The sequence below is a fragment of the Leguminivora glycinivorella genome, chromosome 25 (assembly GCF_023078275.1).
Source record: "Leguminivora glycinivorella isolate SPB_JAAS2020 chromosome 25, LegGlyc_1.1, whole genome shotgun sequence".
Lineage (NCBI taxonomy): Eukaryota > Metazoa > Arthropoda > Insecta > Lepidoptera > Tortricidae > Leguminivora > Leguminivora glycinivorella.
The window spans coordinates 3,995,360-4,016,451 of record NC_062995.1 but is presented as its reverse complement, the minus strand read 5'-3'; the positions used below and the strand labels follow the sequence as shown (position 1 = coordinate 4,016,451).

General features: G+C 41.4%; 2 protein-coding genes across 2 annotated transcripts in view; one reads left to right on the top strand and one right to left on the bottom strand.

Moving 5' to 3' along the window:
• Window positions 1-21,092, bottom strand: part of LOC125239466 (oxysterol-binding protein-related protein 8) — a 127,941-nt gene that overhangs the window by 50,744 nt on the left and 56,105 nt on the right. Inside the window, 1 exon segment of the mRNA XM_048147075.1 lies at window positions 20,688-20,785. Coding sequence (XP_048003032.1) covers window positions 20,688-20,785 — 98 coding nt within the window.
• On the top strand, window positions 1,343-7,053 carry LOC125239464. Its single transcript, XM_048147074.1, has 2 exons — window positions 1,343-1,581; window positions 2,683-7,053. The coding sequence occupies exon 2, from the start codon at window positions 3,006-3,008 to the stop codon at window positions 6,978-6,980; it is 3,975 nt and encodes a 1,324-aa protein (XP_048003031.1). The 5' UTR covers window positions 1,343-1,581; window positions 2,683-3,005; the 3' UTR covers window positions 6,981-7,053.

Below are 21,092 nucleotides of genomic sequence, written 5' to 3'. Positions count from 1 at the left end.
ATAAACATTCAGTATACAAACATTTATTGGGGAATCCCCGATGCAGCGTGGAGAGGCGGTGGTGTTGCCAACAGTAAATAGCGATAACTACTAACCACATATTGTGTAAATGTTAGTTTTATAAAACCAGAAATTAAAGCTATGTAATTAAATTTGTTTAATAGTTAACATAAAATCTAAAAACCGTATAAAAGTATTAACTGTTCTGCAAATTTTGAGACCTTAAGAAAAAAAACATACTCCAGAAAAAAAACTGTTTTTTTTCACGGTTTTTTTTTTCAGGTTTTTTTTGCAAGCCAGAAAAAACCGTTTTTTTTTGCAACCCTAGTATGACCACATCTCGGACACTGGCGATCAAATATATGATAGAGGCGCGTTACAACGCACATATTCTAAGCTCGTATAGGTGAACGACTAACATGCTTGTATGAGAGATATGACAGGTTGACTATTCGCGTTTTTGACAGGCGGTGTTGCGGCGTCTACCACAGAAGAGGAAGCGGGGACCGGGGACCTCCAAACCTGTTAGTCCGAATGCCTCGCCCCGCGCCTCTCTACTCACCTAGCGAACCACTTAGCTCTGAGATACGCTCATGTGCGCTTCACTTTTAATTATTTAATTTTCCATACATTTTAACTTTAAGTACCTATTGTGGAACTTTGATTAGAAGCTTTACTACGATCACGGATTTTTATTTAATACACAAGACTCCAAGCTTGTACATGGTGACCCTACGACGTGATCTAAATTGATTAAACACGCTAAGAAAGCTTCTGCCCGAGTCACGGAATTTTACTTTGAAGAAGGCAACAGCATCAACGTGGAAATATTTGGATGAGCCAGTGTCTACGCAGTATTTTTCCACGACGCCCTTTGGACTACAGTTTTCTACGACGCCAGTGGGACTGCATAGAGACAACGGACATTTACGACGCCATTTTGTGGAAGTTGCAAACCCCCTTACTTCAAGCCCGCCGGTCAAATCACGCCGCAGCCAAGGTTTAGCAAGGGAAGTGCACCATTCCTTCATTTTCCTATTTTTCCGTCGTATTTTCCCCCCCATCTTGATTAATTAGCTTTGCCATTCTTCACTCTTTACTGTGCTTAAAGTTAATTGTATGTTTTTTTTTGCACAAGTGACGCAATCATTTTTTAGCCACGTATTCTCTTTAATTGCTAGTCGCTGCTTTAGAGCCACATTTAAAGCCTATTGAGCTAAATTAAGCATTTAAAACTATTTAAGAAGCATAAAAACGCTTATTTGAGTGAAAAATTACGCTATACCTACTTAGGTTTCATAAATTATACCTAAAGCATTTCTTCATTTCATGCGCCTATTATAATTTTAATTTACCTACGAATAGTGTACAGCGGTTTAACTTATTTTGCGCAGTTAAATCTAAACGCAAAAAATACAAGTGTTTGTGCAATCGTGTTACAGATAAGGCCCGGCCGCATCTGCCCGGCAACAACAACTACTCCGCACAGCTGCGCCGCGCTTTCCGCTGACTCCTGCATTCCGCACAGCACTGTTGCCGCCCGAGCCAACCACTGTGACTGCGAACTTAGGCCAAATTTACGTATTTATACAATTTTATTTATTTTTAATTTTCTCATTCGCTGTTTTAATTGAAATCAGATCTTAACAATTAAAATGACTACTCCGATCCCTACTAGAACGTCAATTAAAGGACGTATTACCAAATTTAAAAATTACATCGCTGAATTAAATTCTCAGGAAAATATTTCCTCAAAGGATGTAGACGAACTTTCTTTGAAGTTGGATCGTTTTCGCGCTATGTTCACACAGTTTGACCAGGTCCAAACCCAAATAGAGATTTCGACTACATCAGATATGCAAGCCGAAATTGACATAAGAGAAGAGATGGAAAATGATTTTATTTCTCTTATTGCCACGGCCCAGAAGATCATTGATAGGACAGCTGAAAGATCTGATTTCGCCAGCGTAAAGTCTGAGGTTCAAAGTAACTGTGGACATGATAACACATGTAATGGTTTAAATTTTCGTTTGCCTGTGATTAAAATCGCTAGTTTCGATGGTTCGTATTTTAAGTGGCTCGAGTTCAGAGACACATTCGATTCTCTCATTCACAGTTCCGACAACGTCAAGCCGATTCACAAGTTTCACTACCTAAACTCTTATTTAGAAGGTGAAGCGGCTCAAGTAATAAGTAATTTAGAAGTGTCGGACGGTAACTACGCTGAGGCCTGGCGTCTCCTATGCGAGAGATATGACAACAAAAAACAGCTGATTAGCAACCATTTGAACTCCCTGTTTAATTTGCAAGCGATAGGTCGTGAATCGGCCAAGTCCCTGCGTTATTTAGTGGATCATGTGTCTAAAAACCTAAGAGCTTTAAATACGTTGGGCCAGCCTACTGATAAATGGGACACGCTTCTCATTCATATGGTCGCAAGTAAACTTGACAGCAACACCAGTTTAAAATGGGAGGAATTTAAAAATAATTCGTTTCAAAATGACGACTTGCCGTCATTGGCCGATTTTAATCGTTTTTTAAAGGGACGTGCTGACGTTTTGGAATCGGTTCAGCGTAATAAATTTGATAAGTCTATTACGAATAATAATAAAAAACGCGAACCTGCTGCCTCGCCTAATAATAAGCGTGAGAAGTCTAGCACCAAATGTTTTGCGGTTTCAGCCACCCCCTCCACTTCGGCCGCGGCCTCTCCTCCTGCCTGTGTGTTCTGCGGCGGCGAGCACCGTATTTACGATTGCTCGTCATTCCTGTCCCTGTCCATTGAAGACCGGATCTCCGGAGCGTCAAGGTTACGCCTTTGTCTTAATTGTCTTCGGAAGGGGCACACTTCTTATCGCTGCAGAGTAGCTGCTTGTCAAACATGTAAGAAGCGCCACAATACATTGCTGCATAGGGAAACTCCTCAGGTTGCAGATTCGCCCGTAGACGCGCCTCTGCCGCAGTCGGCACCCGCGCCCGCGCCCGCTCCCGGGTTGTCGTCTAATATGACCGTATCGCATTCGGACCAGGTACTTTTACCTACCGCGTACGTAGACATATATAGCCCGGCTACTGATAATTACGTAACGGCGCGCGCGTTTTTAGATTGTGGAAGTATGACTTCTATTGTCACAAAAGATTATAAACAAAAATTGCAATTGGCACCGCTGCCCAGTGATAAAAATCTTTTCGGATTATCTGACGTTCCTATAGCCAATAGTCCCGAGCGTTGTTTCGTTCAAATTCGATCTAAACATGATCAAAATATAAAATTCGACATCGCATGTTTAGCTTTGGACAAAATTAACAGCAGTTTGCCGCTAAAGCCTATTGATATCACCAACATCAAGTGGCCGCGTAATAAAAAACTCGCCGATCCTCAGTTTAATCGACCGGGTCCCGTAGATATTTTAATTGGCGGTGATGTTTTTTGGACCTTGGTAGGGGGCGAGCAAATTGATTTAGGGCACGATTCGCTTGTTTTGCGCAAATCAAAACTAGGTTGGTTAGTGGTTAGTAAATATAACCCATTTTTGATGTTCAACGATAGGTCTTTAAATTCTCCTTTGCAGTGCAATCATTTGTACACGACCAATGAAGACCTTGACGACTCGCTCACCAAATTCTGGAAGCTGGAGCAAGTGCCCCAACCTAGCCAACCGTTTACAGATTTAGAGGCAGAATGTGAGCAACATTTTGTCACTCACACATATCGCGACGATAACGGAAGGTTTCACGTACGTTTGCCATTAATTACGGAACCCGACTGTTTAGGCGATTCCTATCGCTTTGCTAAAAAACGGTTCTATGCATTAGAAAAGCGATTTAAACGCAATCCTGAATTAAAATCGGCTTACGAGCAATTTATTAATGAATATGCCGAATTAGGTCACCTCTCTGTGTCCGACTCTGACATTCCTGACCCCTCTTTTTTTGTGCCGCATCATGCTGTGCAAAGGCCCTCCAGCGAATCTACGAAGCTTCGTGTTGTTTACAATGGAAGTGCCCCCACCACATCTGGCTATTCAATAAATAATCTACAGATGGTTGGGCCAACAATTCAAGACTCGCTATTTAATATTCTCTTGAGGTTTCGTACCTACAAATATGTTTTGACTGGTGATATCGCCAAGATGTATCGCCAGGTCATGGTTCAGGAGTGCGACCGCGATTTACAATTAATTCTTTGGCGCTCCAATGAGAATGAACCTTTAAAAACTTTACGACTCAATACAGTCACTTACGGATACTCGAGTGCTAGTTTTTTAAGCACACGCTGTTTATGGCAATTGGGTGAGGAATGCGCAGATGAAAAAATTAAAACTATAATTCAAAATGATTTTCTAGTCGATGATTTATTAACAGGCTCAGACACAGAGGAGGAATTGCGTTACATCAAAGACTCAGTTGAGCGTGCGCTAGCCGCTGGCTGTTTTCCCTTGCGTAAATATCGCTCAAACTTATCGTCAATTTTAAATGACTCACAAGGCTCGAACGATAATAAAGGCAGCTTGATTATTAGCTCGTCGTCACATACGTTGGGCGTGGGCTGGGATTCTGAGGCAGACATCATCCATTTTCCTACTCAATATTCTGCCAAGGTCGGCCACCCCACAAAACGGTCAATTTTATCGGACTCGTGTAAAATATTCGATCCGTTAGGCCTCTTATGTTTAATGACGATTATACCTAAAATTTTAATTCAAAAACTGTGGCTTGAAAAAATTGACTGGGATGTTCCCGTGCCTAGCCATATAAACGAGTCTTGGCAATTCTTTGTTAACGGTTTAGCGTCTTTAACTTCGATCCAAGTACCTCGCCACGTCCTTTGCGACTCGCCTAATCACATCGAAATGCACGTATTTTGTGATGCGAGTTCAGTAGCATACGCGGCATGTATTTATTTAAGGTCGACTAATGATAAGGGCGACTGCGTAGTCAGGTTGCTGTGCGCAAAGGCTAGGGTCTCACCGGTCCAGGCCACAACTACGCCGCGTTTGGAATTGTGTGCTTGCCTGCTAGGCGCACAGCTCGCGTCAGCTGTTTCCAAGACGTTGCGCTGCCAGATCGCACAGAAATTTTATTGGACTGACTCGTCAATTGTAATTGCATGGCTCAAAATGAACCAAACAAAATTAAAAACGTTTGTCGCCAATCGCGTGGCTCACATTTTGGAACTCACTGAGGGCAGTGAGTTTCGTCACGTTCCGACCGCTTTAAACCCGGCTGACTACCCATCTAGAGGAGTCGAAGCTGGTCGCTTACCTGATTTGCAAATGTGGTGGAACGGGCCAAGTTTTTTGTATGAGCCACAGAATAACTGGCCTCAGTTCTCTCTCAACTCGGAACTCGATTTACCCGAACTAAAGGTTAACGTCGCGATAACGAGCGATTCTGAACCCCATAATTTAATTGATTTCGATCGGTATTCTAAATTAAAAACCTTACAACGTTCGGTAGCATATTTACTTAGGTTTGCGCACAATTCCCGTCCTTCTTCCAACAAAACTGCGGGTGTGCTACAACCTGAGGAGCTCGATGTTTCTTTCAAAAAATTGGTCGCTTTGTCACAGCAGTCTAGCTTTCCTCAAGAATTAAAATTGTTGCGTGACAAGCAACCTCTAGGCCCTAAAAACCCTATTTTATCGTTGAACCCATTTTACGACGAAGACGACAAACTCATCAGAGTTGGCGGACGTCTGTCTTCCTCTTTTTATGCATTTGACAAACGCCATCCAATGCTTTTACATGCCAAACACAGACTGACTAAATTGCTGTTTCAGCAGGAGCACGTCCGTCTCTTGCATGCTCCACCTCAGCTACTTCTTGTCGCCATTCGCGAGTCTGTGTGGGCCGTGTCGGGCCGCGCGCTCGCGCGCACCGTGTCGCAGCAATGCGTCACCTGTCGCCGCGCAGCCGGCAATACCTTTGCTCCTTTGATGGGCTCTCTGCCTTCTCAGCGCGTAACGCCTGACTTTCCCTTTATTAGCGTCGGCGTTGACTTCGCTGGACCCTTTATGATTGCAGATAGGCATGGCAGAGGTTGCAAAATTACGAAATGTTATTTAGCGATATTTGTTTGTTTTAGGTACAAATGTCTGCACTTAGAAGCAGTTAGTTCGCTGTCTACGGACTCATTTATTCTCTCGCTAAGGCGTTTTATCTCTCGTAGAGGACGACCACGCGAAATCTTTTGCGATAATGGACGTAACTTTGTAGGAGCGGCCAGAGAAATTAGCGATTATCTCTCATCAAACTCAGATACAGTTTGCAATTTTGCAGCGAATGAGGGAATCAAATTTAAATTTCAACCGGCATACTCAGCTCACTTTGGTGGCTTGTGGGAATCAGGAGTCAAATCTGCCAAATTTCACCTCAAGCGCATATTAGGGAACGCTCATTTAAGTTACGAAGAGCTGGCAACTCTCTTTAATCAAGTGGAGTCTATCCTAAACAGTCGTCCTTTATGCCCTTTATCGTCCTCTCCGAACGACTTCCAACCTTTGACCCCTGGTCACTTCCTCATCGGCCGCGCGCTCACTTCGCTGCCGTCGCCGACCCTCGCGGATCTAAACCCAAACCGTTTAGACAGGTTTCAGAGGCTCGAGGCATTGAGACAGCACTTCTGGCGCCGCTGGCAAATGGAGTACATCTGCGAGCTCCAGCAACGGGCCAAGTGGCGTGTTCCAGGACGACCTCTTCAATTGGGTGATCTGGTCCTTCTCAAGGAAGAGAATACCCCTCCAATGCACTGGCGGCTTGGACGGATAGCCAAGCTGTTTCCTGGCGCAGACGGGATTGCGCGAGTAGCTGAAATTGCTACTGCCACGGGTACCTACAAACGAGGTGTAAGATACCTCTGCCCTCTTTTGGACGAGGACCATCAATCCTTGAAGGCTGACGCCTCCAAGGGCCCCCAGGATGTTGCGGCGTCTACCACAGAAGAGGAAGCGGGGACCGGGGACCTCCAAACCTGTTAGTCCGAATGCCTCGCCCCGCGCCTCTCTACTCACCTAGCGAACCACTTAGCTCTGAGATACGCTCATGTGCGCTTCACTTTTAATTATTTAATTTTCCATACATTTTAACTTTAAGTACCTATTGTGGAACTTTGATTAGAAGCTTTACTAAGATCACGGATTTTTATTTAATACACAAGACTCCAAGCTTGTACAGGCGGTATCTGTGAGGTAACCGAGAGCGGGTGGGCGGCAGTTTCAGCGAGGAGCGGCAGTGCCCACACTGTACGATAGTACTCTTTATTATACTGTGGTATGACTAATCATTATATCTTAACTATAAAACTCCTGTGAGACTCAAATATACTTAAAAAATATTTTAAGCGGGTTAATCACGTTTTTAAAGTCGATATAACGCTCGACATGTTTCGATCCATTTCGAGGATCTTTTTCAAAGAGTAGCGTAGCGACTTTTAAAACGTGAGTAACCCGATTAAAATATTTATAATAATTACAAGTTTATAATAGGCTATATTTACCAATTCTACCAAAAATCTAAGGGTGACCATAGCTATGTTTACTATAGAATTTGGGGACCAATAAAATCGCAAAAAAAATGTCAAATACTAAAGTTGTTTGCCTGTGTAAGTGAATATTCACTCAGTAAATTTAAGTATTTTTCATCACACTGCACGCCAACTTCCACCCCCCATTAAAATGGCAAGTGGGGGTTAGAAAGAGACAATAAGTAGCCTATGTCACTCTCCATCCCTTCAACTATCTCCACTTAAAAAATCACGTCAATTCGTCGTTCCGTTTTGCCGTGAAAGACGTACACATTTATAATATTAGTATGGATGGCTTTATGCACAATCCCATGGCATTACCACAGTATAATAAAGAGTACTATCGTACAGTATTGGCCACTCTCGTTCCCCGCTGAACGTGCCGCCCACCCCTTCTCGGTTACCTCACAGTTACCGCCTGTCAAAAGCTCGCAGTTGACCTGTCATATTTCACTCATACAAGCATAGTACGCGTTCACCTACACGAGCTCAGACTGTGTGCGAGGAACGTGCCTCTTTCATATATTTGATCGCCAATGTCCTGTGGCATTAAGCAACTCACCTCCATTCCCCCGATTTTCCAGGAACCCATGACAGCTCAAGTCGGACAAAATGGCCGAATCGACGGAGAACTTCCTCGGCGCGCCAGTCTTCTGTTTATTCTTCTGCCGCTTGAGAAGTGAGAAGATACTGGAACGACGGCGCTCTTTGCCAGAATAGAGTTCGCGATCCATTTTGTTGGTTCTTTATGGTTGAACGCTTTCTAGATGCTTCGATTTGATGTAAGATTTTTCATATTCGATAAAATATTTACTTTTGGCGCGTATTGACTTCAAATATAATGTGTAAATATAAAGTCACTTTGTTGTATAATACACTTCACTGTTCATTGTTTCATTTGATCTTTTTTAAGTCTCAAGTATTGTTTTCGGTTTAAACACGTTTCAGTTTTGACCCGTGAGAAAAATAAGGTACCTACATCCAGTAAAGTCGCGACTGACCGATAAAAAGTATGATTTAGTATGTCCCAAAAGTTGCCTTAAGAGGACACGGTAGCGAAAATGCTAAAATGGAAAGGAGCCCCCCTTTCAACTTGGGAATTTTAGTTAAATATACAAGTGTTATTAACTAGATTTATCGAAAAAAAAATTGTCCATTAATAACAACTCATTCAAAAGATATTTCAATTTTTTTTTAAATTCGAGGTTCCACTCTCGACTCTTTCCTCCTTCAAAACTTAATCAATCGGAACGAAATTTGAGAATCTGAATAACAATGAAATAATCTATGTCTGACCGTTTAGCTTTTCTGGTTAATTATTACCAATCTTGAGTATCACACCTTTTTTTGCGCCACAATCAAAAAGGCCGTTTTTGGAAATTTTTGATTGGCTCTAGTCTTTAAAAAGCAGAATATGAAAAAAATCAAAACGGTCCGACACAGATAAAAATAATAACAACATGTGTTAAAAAAATAATTTCTCTATCTTCAAAAACCAGGGAGGAAATATTCGAGAGAGTTTGTATGGAGAATTGACCCCTACCGTATCGTCTTAACACTACCTATCTCGATCAGTAGGCCTAGCACATGATGGCCGCGGGAGTATGTCGCCGCGAGATAGATGACACGTCTTTGTCTAATTGTATTAATGACATAAGGACAGGTAGTCTATCTCGCGGCGACATACTCCCGCGGCCATCATGTGCTAGGCCTGCTGATATGCAAACATTAATCATCGATACTAACTCTACTCTACATTACCTTATTCATTACAAACTTTTATTCAACTTGCCTTGTTATTATGTTAGTGTGCGTCAAAACGAAGAAGCTAAATTTGAGCCACTTCCCGGTTTCCGATTGAACTAAAATTTTGCACACATATGTGAATCACGTGACAATGCAATATTATGGTATCATGGAGCTGATCTGATGATGGAGCAGAAAGGTGGTCACAGGAACTCTGTCATGAAACGTCGTATCCCCATCGAGTAAGGGGTTTTTAGAAACGTCTCGGAGAGCAGTACAGTCGACGATAAAAGCTTGTGCCAAAAATGAAATTTTTGCAAAAAACTTTTTTTTTTCTGCTTTTAAGGAATAATAAAAAACGGAACTAACTTGTTCCGTTTATTGTCCTTTGAGTCGTCGGCAACCCGAACCCTCCTTAGAACTTGTACACTCCTTTTTACTGTGTACTTAACACAGCAAAAGGGAATGTACAAGTTTCTAATGGGGTGGCAACGCGCATGTGACACTGTTTGAGTTGCAGGCGTCCATAGGTTACGGTGACCGCTTTACATCAGGCGGGCCGTATACTTGTTTGCCACCGACGTAGTATAAAAAAAAAAATATATGGTAATATTTCATTTCGTTTTTTTTCTTTTTAGTATGAATAGGTAGACGTTTGACCACGATCACACCTGATGGTAAGTGATGATGCGGTCTACGGTGGAGCACGCCTACCTATGAGATACCTATTTATTCTTGCTTTAAATACATTAAAATTTAATGTTTATTTTTTTTAATTTAATGTTAATTTAATGATTAAATAATATTAATTAATATAATTAATTAGACAGTACTTAATCATGTAAGACAGTTAGTTATGTTGAAACATAATTTCTTTTCAGTCCCCACTTTACATGTAGAGGGGGGGTACCCTAACAAAACATTGTTTCCATTTTTTATTTTACTACTTTTTCGGCGTGATTGATATACGTATTGATACCAAATTTCAGCTTTCTAGTGCTAACTGTCACTGAGATTATCCGCGGACGGACGGACAGACAGACATGGCGAAACTATAAGGGTTCCTAGTTGACTACGGAACCCTAAAAGGGGGGGGGGTTAGTCTATAACATGTTGTTCGGTGGTTTTGTCACGTACCTTTTTATAAATACATTTTAAACCTAAGTCCGTGTATTGTTGACAGTAATTCGATATTATGTCGCCGCAGCACTTATGCAATTTGCTTGAATCAAAACGATCTATATTTAGCTCGTAATAGTGTTTATACAGCACAGTGATTGTCGACAATAACAAACAATAGCGAATTATGGCTTGTCAACAAGGTAATAGACAGATTAGGTGGGTTACACAGCCATTGACTAAAGGCCTGATTCGAGCTGAAATGTAAGTCAAAATAAGAGCCTTTTGACGCAGACTTTTGAAAAAATAGTATGACATTATTCATAAATCCATACTCAATATTATAAATGGGAAAGTGTGTGTGTTTGTCCGTCTTTCACGGTAAAACGGAGCGACGAATTGACGTGATTTTTTAAGGTGATGGAGATTGACATAGGCTACTTTTTGTCTCTTTCTAACGCGAGCGAAGCCGCGGGCAAAAGCTAGTGCTTTATAAACCAGCCGGCGTACTATGGTTCCAATTTTAACACTTAGGTGACAATATGTTATACATATAATTATTATTTTATATTTAAATTGTTTACCTACTTTCTTGGCCATTCTATGTACAATTCAAAATAAACTATTATATATTTATTTTTTTAACGGACACCAAAATAATTAATCATTTTTTTTTTAATTCCTATTCTTTTCATTTATATCGCATAACTAGGCGTTTTTATGTTAAACATTTTCTATCAAAATCGTAGTACCAAATCCATACACAAATTAGGTCATTTAATGTCACACTTCACAAAAACACTATCGCGACACGAAACATGCACAGATACGATATCAGCCAAACACAAGCGTACCAACGCGTGGACGATAAAGTACTGAATTTAAAAAGTAAACACTACTGCGTGCCATAGACAAAACAAATTAGACTTAAAACTGTGTAAATAGGATACATAATTAAGATACTGGCTGGTATTCATTACGAACTAGCTTTTACCCGCGACTTCGCTAACGTTAAATTCTCATAAATGCTCCATACAAAATTCCACCCCCCATTTTAGGGCAGTGGGGGGTTAGAAAGAGACAAAAAAATAGCCTATGTAATTTTTCATCCCTTCAACTATCTCCACTTAAAAAGTCATGTAAATTCGTCGCTCCGTTTTGACGTGAAAGACGGACAAACAAACAGACACACACATTCCCATATATTATACATACTAGCTTTTGCCCGCGGCTTCGCTCGCGTTAGAAAGAGACAAAAAGTAGCCTATGTCACTCTCCATCCCTTCAACTATCTCCACTTAAAAAGTCATGTAAATTCGACGCTCCGTTTTGCCGTGAAAGACGGACAAACAAACAGACACAAACACTTTCCCATTTATAATATTAGTATGGACAGTATAGATGAGTTAGTTGTTTAAGTTTAGACTTTAAAATGGAATATGTATGGAAGTTTTTCGATGGACAGTTATTTTGAGTTGAGTAAGAATGACGCATAGAAATAAATTCAATGTTTGTTTGTATGAGGTTTAATATAAACCTTTTGGAAGTATTTAATATGTTTGACCTTTGTCTATTGATGATAACATTTGTATAAAAATGCGTCACGGGTATCTTAGCGGTTTTTTCGCAAATGCGATTTAAATAACTTAAAATTAGTGGGAAGTTTATTTTGGTTACGTTCCTGTCAATCCAAACTTATCTACTATTGATTTTTTTTTATACTACGTCGGTGGCAAACAAGCATACGGGCCGCCTGATGTAAAGCAGTCACCGTAACCCATGGACGCCTGCAACTCAAACAGTGTCACATGCGCGTTGCCACCCCATTCGAAACTTGTACATGTACATTTCCTTTTGCTGTGTTAAGGCGTCATCCATATATTACGTCACAGTGTAAGGGGGAGGGGGGGGTCATACTAAATGTGACAATCCCTGTTAAAGGGATACAAAAAAGCGTGACATAGGGGGGGGGAGGGGTCCAAAAACCTGAAATTTGGTGTGACGTAATATGTGGATGATCCCTAAATGCACAGTAAAAAGGAGTGTACATGTACAATACAAGTTCCAAAGAGGGTTCGGGTTGCCGACGACTCAAAGGACAATACAAAATTCGTCCCGCGGCGTCATATATGTATACGAACGTCGCTCATAAAGCCGTAAGCGCCATCGACAATAAGGTTTTTTTACCCTGATAACGACACATTTCATGTGCTAGTGGCCTAGCAGTAAGAGCGTGCGACTTTCGATCCGGAGGTCGCGGGTTCGAACGCCGGCTTGTACAGTCGCCATCAGATATATAAGAGCGCCCGAGGTACTCAAAAATATCTGAACACGCCTCTAACGCCTAGGCAATAGAGGCGTGTTCAGATATTTTTGAGTACCTCGGGCGCTCTTATATATCTGATGGCGACTGTACCAATGAGTTTTTCGGAACGTATGAGCGAAATGTCATTTGATATTTGCCAGTCGGTTTTCGGTGAAGGAAAACATCGTGAGGAAACCGGACTAATTCCAATTAGGCCTCCGGGTTGGAAAGTCAGATGGCAGTCGCTTTGGTAACTAGTGCCTACGCCAAATCTTGGGATTAGCTGTCAAAACCCCAGGCTCCCATGATAATGATGTGTAAAAATATTTCAATAATAAGAGTTTTGAATGATTCACGGTTATTTTCATTAGACTTATATTGACCGGGATATATCGTGATCGGGGTAGATCGCGCGCTGTCTATGCAACTTTAACATCCACCCACCTTCGTCTGTTTTCCGTGATCATGATGCATACAACTGCGTCGAAATATCGGGAGCTCGACAAAAATCAAAAAGGTAATCACGGTCTATATCCCGGTCAATATAAGTCTATTTCAATAATGTCAATGCCCAAGAGTGAATGACTCGGTTAGTGTCATGCTCATGTTACATGTTTCATCATAACCGTGCCACTTTTAGCGTATAAGTATGTACATACGCGAAGGACGACTAGGCAATGAAATACACAATAGGCAACCTTTGGACAATACCTGCGTGAGCCACTTTACAGAAATTGTTGAAACATTTTTGTGTTGTTTATTTTTTATTTTTATTTTACTTTATTGGGTACACCAAACAGATTTCGTACAAAATCTTGATAACAATTAAAACTTTTGCTAAGTGGCTTAAAACTAGCACGAGATCCAAAACAAGTGTACTCAGCATGTTTTACAATTCAGCGGAAACAATACATATTTTAGCACTATCTAGTAAGTAAAACTACAATAGCAAACATCAGAGAACTATTAGGTAACAATTTAGCTAATACCAAATAAGGGAGTAATTAACTTAAGCTAAGGGTATACGCATTTAAACTATGCGAGTGTTATGTTTGAGTTAGACGCGTTTTCGTACAATAGGATTCGGCATTTGTTTTTTTTTGTTTTTCTTCTTACAAAAATTTAATAAGAACAAGGTAAGATAAGAATATTAAGAATATTATAAGAAAGCTTGAGTTGAGGTTACTTAGGCAACGATTTATAAACACGTTACACATACTTAGGTACCTAAATGCATAAAAACATTCATGACTCAGGGACACATACGTGAGCTCATAACTGAAATAAACGCCCTAATCGGGGCTAACATAGGTAGATTGAATGATCATGGTAAGCATCCAAATTGATCAGGTCGAGACTACCACATTCCTGGGCTTCGAACTGGACAGAGGACTGCAGTGGGAATCGCACATAAGCAAACTATGTAATAAGCTAGCGAGCGCCTGTTTTGCCCTGCGCCGCCTAGCGAGAGTCGTGCCCATAAATGTGGTACGATCTTGTTACTTTGCCACCGTACACTCTCTCCTGCAATACGGCACGGAGCTGTGGGGACGCGCTGCCGAATGGGAGCGTGTCTTTCGTATGCAAAAGAGAGCCGTTTCTTATCACAAGCAACTCCTCCTAGATGGCGACTTGTTACGTATGGTGGTCTTGAATCTCGATCGACGTATCGTATAACAGGGGTGCGGGGAGGGGAAGTAGCGCGATCGAGCGAGGGCATTCAAACGGGGGACCGTCTTAAGGATCTTCGGATACTTACCCTGCCCTCCCTAGTAATATTTCAAGTGACTACATACGTGCGTTGTCACTTTCACGAATACTCAAGTGGAGCGGATGTCCATGGGCGAAACCTACGTAATGCCCAAAAGCTCGTGGGGGTCAAGCATAGATTGGCAAAATCCGCAAAACTCACACATGTAATGGGCCCGGCTGTGTTCAACCGTTTGCCACCACACGTCACTGATGCTCCGTCACTGACCAGTTTCAAAACTAGGCTTAAACGATGGCTTATCGAGCACACTTTCTACAGTTTTTCAGAATTTACTAATTTAGTAAGTACCTAATGTAGGTAACTAACTATAGATAATAATATTTTATTTTTGGTTTAATTTGTAATATACTTAGTTATAACTTATTAATAGATAATTATAATGTATTATTATAATAAAATTTAAAATGACATGTAATAGGAATTATTATCAATAAACTCATATGAATATGATCTTAAGAAGCCTAAGGGAAATAGTCTTTTTATTCGACTTCTATAAACAAACTACAAAAAAAAACACGTACAAACACTAGCGATCTACATTATAACCAAACTATTTTTAGGGTTCCGTAGTAAAAGGAAAGCGAAAAGGAAAGCGTGGAAAAACCACTGCGATCAAATCGGTTCCATTCCGGAAGGCATGAGACTCACGAAGGCACTAGCCACAACGAAGTCAGTCCCACTCACCTCTATTAGAAGGAGTGATGGTGGAATGACTGAAACGGGGCTAGAGACCCTCAAGGTGATGTGTGCCACACATTTTCCAGGCTCGATAATAAATCAGAGTGTACCAGACGATGAACCAATTAGTGTTACGGAACAGTGCACTCGCACGACCAGGCATAATTGGGACACGTCGAAAAAGGTAGTAGACCACAACAAAATACAATGGGCATTATCGACATTTCAGCCATATAAAGCCCCGGGGCCAGATGGAATCTACCCCATACTACTACGAGAAGGCGCTAACGTACTTATACCCCACTTGAGTAGACTGTACAAAGCGTGTATTGCCTTCGGACATGTACCACGTGCATGGAGGTTAGTAAAGGTAACATACTTGCCCAAACCAGGCAAAGAGGGTTACACAGAAGCCAAATCATATAGGCCCATAAGTCTATCATCATTTCTCCTTAAAACTTTGGAGAAACTGGTGGACAGACACATCAGGGATGGTCCGCTCAAGAGACATCCACTACACCGCTTGCAATGTGCATACCAGCCGGGCAAGTCCACGGAGACAGCACTACACCTGGTGACAACTAGAGCGGAGCAGGCCATAGAAAACAAAGAACTATGTCTTGCTGCATTTCTGGATGTCGAAGGTGCCTTTGATCGCACCACATATGGTGCAATCAATAATGCTGCACTCAAACATGGCATAGAACCTACCATCTGCCGCTGAATAGGTAATATGTTGAACAGCCGGCTAATTAAGTCCTCCCTCATGGGGGAAGAATTACTAGCCACAGCAACAAAAGGTTGTCCACAAGGTGGGGTTCTCTCTCCGACTCTATGGAGCCTGGTAGTGAACTCACTTTTGGAAGAACTAAATAGGGGCCCAGTATATACAGTGGGTTATGCAGATGATTTAGTGATACTCATAAACGGGAAATTCCCGGGAACGGTGTCAGAAATCATGAATACAGCACTGAGGCAAGTGGAGAGGTGGTGTAACCACCAACAACTCTCCATCAATCCAGGCAAAACAGTGGTAGTACCGTTTACCAGGAAAAGGGCCCTTACTGGCATGGAGCAACTAAGGCTCTATGGAAGGGTACTTGAACTTTCCAATGAAGTGAAATATCTAGGGGTAACACTAGACAAAGAACTGAACTGGAAAAGACACGTCGAACTGACCACAGCCAAGGCACTTAGAGTGTTTGGAATGTGTAGGTCAGCTTACGGCAAAACATGGGGTTTAAACCCAAAGGTACTAAGGTGGATCTACACCATGATGGTGAGACCTATAATCCTGTACGGAAGCCTGGCCTGGTGGCCAAGGACATTACTGAGCACATGCAAGGATGTCCTCATGAAGGTACAAAGGACAGCATGCATGGCTATAACGGGTGCGTTCAGAACGACGCCAACAGCAGCATTGGAGGTACTATTGGATCTCCCGCCGCTACATCTAGTGATACAGTCTGAGGCACTGAAATCGCTACACCGGCTGGCTTTAACAGGCCTCTGGAGTGATAGCATGCCGAAGACTAAACACACAAGCATGGAATACAACAATTCTATGGGAAGGCTGATGAGTATGGGCTGCGACAAAATGCAACCGAAATTCATCTTCCACAAAAACTTCAAAACCAAAGTCCATACTAGAGCCGAATGGAAGGAGGGTCTGGAGACACCCACCCCTGATGACAACACCATCATCTGGTATACAGACGGGTCCAAGATGGCATCTGGTACGGGCGCAGGCATTTATGCAAATGACTACAGTGGTAGTATCAGCATGGGCAATTATGCCACGGTCTTCCAAGCCGAGACATATGCAATAATTGCCTGTGTACATGAGAATATAGTTAGACAAATCCAAGGTAAGACTATCTATATACTCAGCGACAGTCAAGCGGCACTCAAAGCCTTCACATCGCCCAGAGTTACCTCTAGACTGGTATTAAACGGCATCCAAGCTCTTAACAAGCTTGGAAGGCAAAACAAGGTGCAACTGGTATGGATACCGGGGCACGAAGGCTTCATTGGCAATGAAAACGCTGATGAACTTGCCAAGGCCGGATCTGAAGACAACTTCATAGGTCCGGAACCTTATGTGGGCCTTTCACAAGGAACCATCAGAATGGCTATGAAAGACCAAACAAAGGCTAGTCACCAAAAAGAGTGGGATGCCCTGGTTGGTCTGAAGCATTCAAAGCTCTTTATGCAGAGGGTAGACTCTGGATGGAGCAAAAAGCTAGGGAAGCTAGGCAAAAGACAACTCCAAATTATAACGGGGGTGTTCACAGGCCATTACGGGGTCAAAGGAATTTTGGCCAAGATGGGACACGCCGACAACACTGATTGTCGCATGTGTGGCGAAGAGGAAGAGACCGTCAGACATTTAATGTGTGAATGTCACGCCCTCGCCAGACAAAGAATGAAGAACTTTGGAGCAGGCTACCTGGCACCGAAGGACTTCAGAGAGCTACCCATGAGCCTCATCATCCGATACGTGGAGATGGTCGAGAAGCTCCTGAATAGCTGAAGGATCTTAGGATCGTTGGGGGTAATTGCACAAAAGATCCCGATGGGTCGAAGTGTATCCGCAAGGGCCCCCGCAGATTTAAGATAAGATAAACTAGGAACCCTTATAGTTTCGCCATGTCTGTCTGTCCGTCCGTCCGTCCGTCCGGCCGTCCGCGGATAATCTCAGTAACCGTTAGCACTATAAAGCTGAAATTTGGTACCAATATGTATATCAATCACGCCAACAATGTGCGTGCAAAAATAAAAAATTACAAAAATTGTTTTATTAGGGTACCCCCCCTACATGTAAAGTGGGGGCTGATATGTTTTTTCATTCCAAGTATTCCAACCCCAACGTGTGATATATTGTTGGATAGGTATTTAAAAATGAATAATAGTTTACTAAGTTTTTGATAATATTAATATTTTCGGAAATAATCGCTCCTAAAGGAAAAAAAAGTGCCCCCCCCTCTAACTTTTGAACCATATGTTTAAAAAATATGAAAAAAATCACAAAAGTAGAACTTTATAAAGACTTTCTAGGAAAATTGTTTTGAACTTGATAGGTTCAGTAGTTTTTGAGAAAAATACGGAAAACTACGGAACCCTACACTGAGCGTGGCCCGACACGCTCTTGGCCGGTTTTTTTTTTCTAATTTTGTTGTCCGATTGTACCCACACTGCAAACGATCTTCACCACTTTTGTGGTGTGTATCAGGTTTTAAAATGTCTTTATTTTGACAAATAAATAAAACCTAGCGATCTACTGTTATAACCACACTATATACCACCATGGTACGCTCTTACCCTCATTGCAAACGGTCTTGTCCGCGACATACACATTTTGTGAAGACATTTTCATGTCTCCTCTCTGATTGACACGTTAAGAAGGTCGTTTCCCGTAGTGTTTTAGAATTCTTGAATTGGGCTCGTTGTCAATAATTTCACAAATAGGTACTACGAAGAACAAACCTAGCAATCTACAATAACCATACTATTTTCCAAATATCCGATCTTACCCCACGGTACAACGCTTACCCTCATTGCAAACGATCTTCCCCGCGACATACACATTTTGCGAAGACACTCTTTCGTCCCTCCTCTCTGTTTGACATGTTAGGAAGCTTGCAGATGGTAGTTTCCGGTAGTCGATCAGAGAGTACTTTTGTGGTGTGTACGCTTCGGGGTATGGAGATATTGGCGTGTGTCTAAATATGTAACTTTTAGATTAAAAACGTGTATAATTTATGGTAATAACAGTATAAATAAAAACGTTTGATCAATCGGTACACTATAGTGTGTCATGTTATAGAATAATATATTTTCATTTCGATTTTTCCAAAAAATAAGCACATATTGAACAAACGAGAATCTCTTAGAAAACCTGGCAGGCAAGCATGGTCGCGCGATAAATGATAAAATGTCAGGCCGTCCATTTCGCACTATTTGTAAGTGCGATAGGGACGGCCTGATGTTTTATCAATTATCGCGCGACCATGCTTGCCTGTCTGGTAAAGTATTAAAGTTAAATATGTATAGCGTCAAGTCAGAACTGTCATTTTTTTTATTGACTATGCATTTTAACTACTATATTCCGTATTCACTTTTCCTGGTATAATATCAATAAATAAAAACAAAAACTCACCTCCTATATTTCTCACAAATGTCATCCGTACTAGACGAGCTGTATCTCCTAACGCGCTCGTTAGATGGCGCTGTCCTTATAATAACATTATCCGGCGTATCACAGAGTATCTCCGTCTTACCCCTATCTTTGAAATCGTCTTCGCTATCCGTTTTAGCCCCCGACTTCCTTAAATCGCTGATTCTTTTCTGAGTTAATTTTGTAGATGGGGTCGAACTTCTCCGTTTAGGTATAGTCATGACAAGTTTGACTAAGTTTTCTTCAATAGCTGAAGGTGAAATACATTTGTCTTTTCGTTCTAAAATCGATAGTTTAGGCATTTCGAAGCATTTTAGCTTGGATAACTCCAGTTTTAAAGGCGATGAGGCTAGACTTTTGCTCAGTCTGTTCTGTTTAGTTTCGAGTTGTAGTTGTTTCGAAGTGGACGGGCTGTTAACATTGGTTCTGTAAGTGAAGAGGTCCCTCTCTGGCGAGGGTATGTCGTGATGCATAATATCTATGGACTCCATGAATTGGGCCCATTTTGATGTCTTTTTGGGTTTTTCTCGTTTCGGCGAGTAGTCCGATACTGACATTATCGGTGTTCGCGACATGGGTGAGATTTCTGATACTTTTATGTATAAATTTTGTAAAGAGTACAGTCGGTAGAGAAAAAAGTTTTTTATTGTATTTTGGTTGATATATTTATTATAAGAATACGAGTGAATTGAGAGCAATTAAACAACAGTTGAATGTTATTTGTTCATTTGCACATTAGTTAAAAAAATGTATCAAATTTCATTCAAAATACCATAAAGATAACAAGCATATTTTAGCGACAAGTACGTGCAAATTTAGCGATACGTGAAAAAGTAAATTTAAATTAGTAAGCTTGAATACCTGTTACTTCATAAAAGTAGAAATAAATTAATAATTTGTAATATAAATTGGTGTCAATTTGCAACATTTAAATGCCAATTTTAAAATTTTCGTCCAAACGATTCAAACATATTTAACTGAAATTCCATATAAAGCTAAACATCATACATATTATTAATATTATTATACTTAATTTATTCAAATCAATAAGTTGTATCGCTCGTTCCAACGCTGTCAACTGGTATTGTAGTAAATATCAACTCTATAAACGGTTGAATCATGGCTGTAAAAAAAAGACGGCTTGGCAGTCTTCATAAAGTGCGTGCCTTCCCAAACCTTGACGTAGGCGGAATCATCGACGAGCCATAACACTTCAAAATTGATTCAAAATGTAAGGGCGAAGGTTTAATTCCCAATTTCCTATTAAAAACAAATAATGCCTGTTTTTTGGTTGACCGTCTATAAATGAATTACTGTCCAAACAGTTCAAATTGTTTCAACTCTATAAAGGTGCGTCCACACTTACCGTGCTCGTTGAAGTGTTTCTCGAGCTCTTCATGTGATATATTGGTGTCTGTGGTCGGAGCGTCGGGGACCGTCTGTTCCGGCCGGGAACGGGAACATCTGGGAACGAAGGACTCTTGTATAAGCTTCAATAGTTTGACATGCACGAGGGCCGCATACTTACGGCTCAGCCACGACATTGGTCTAAGCGCGGCAGCGGTGAGCGGCGGCCATACATTGGAGCGAGACACAGCGATGGGACTTTTCATTCGCACGTATGGTTACCGCTCACCGTTGTCGCGCTTAGACCAATGTCGTGGCTGGGCCGTTAGGCAGTTCGCGCATCGCGGTGAGTCATTGCATTCGGAGTAGATGGGTTGGTATTCTGTACTTATTCTGTGACGATATGACGATGGTAATACCGGGG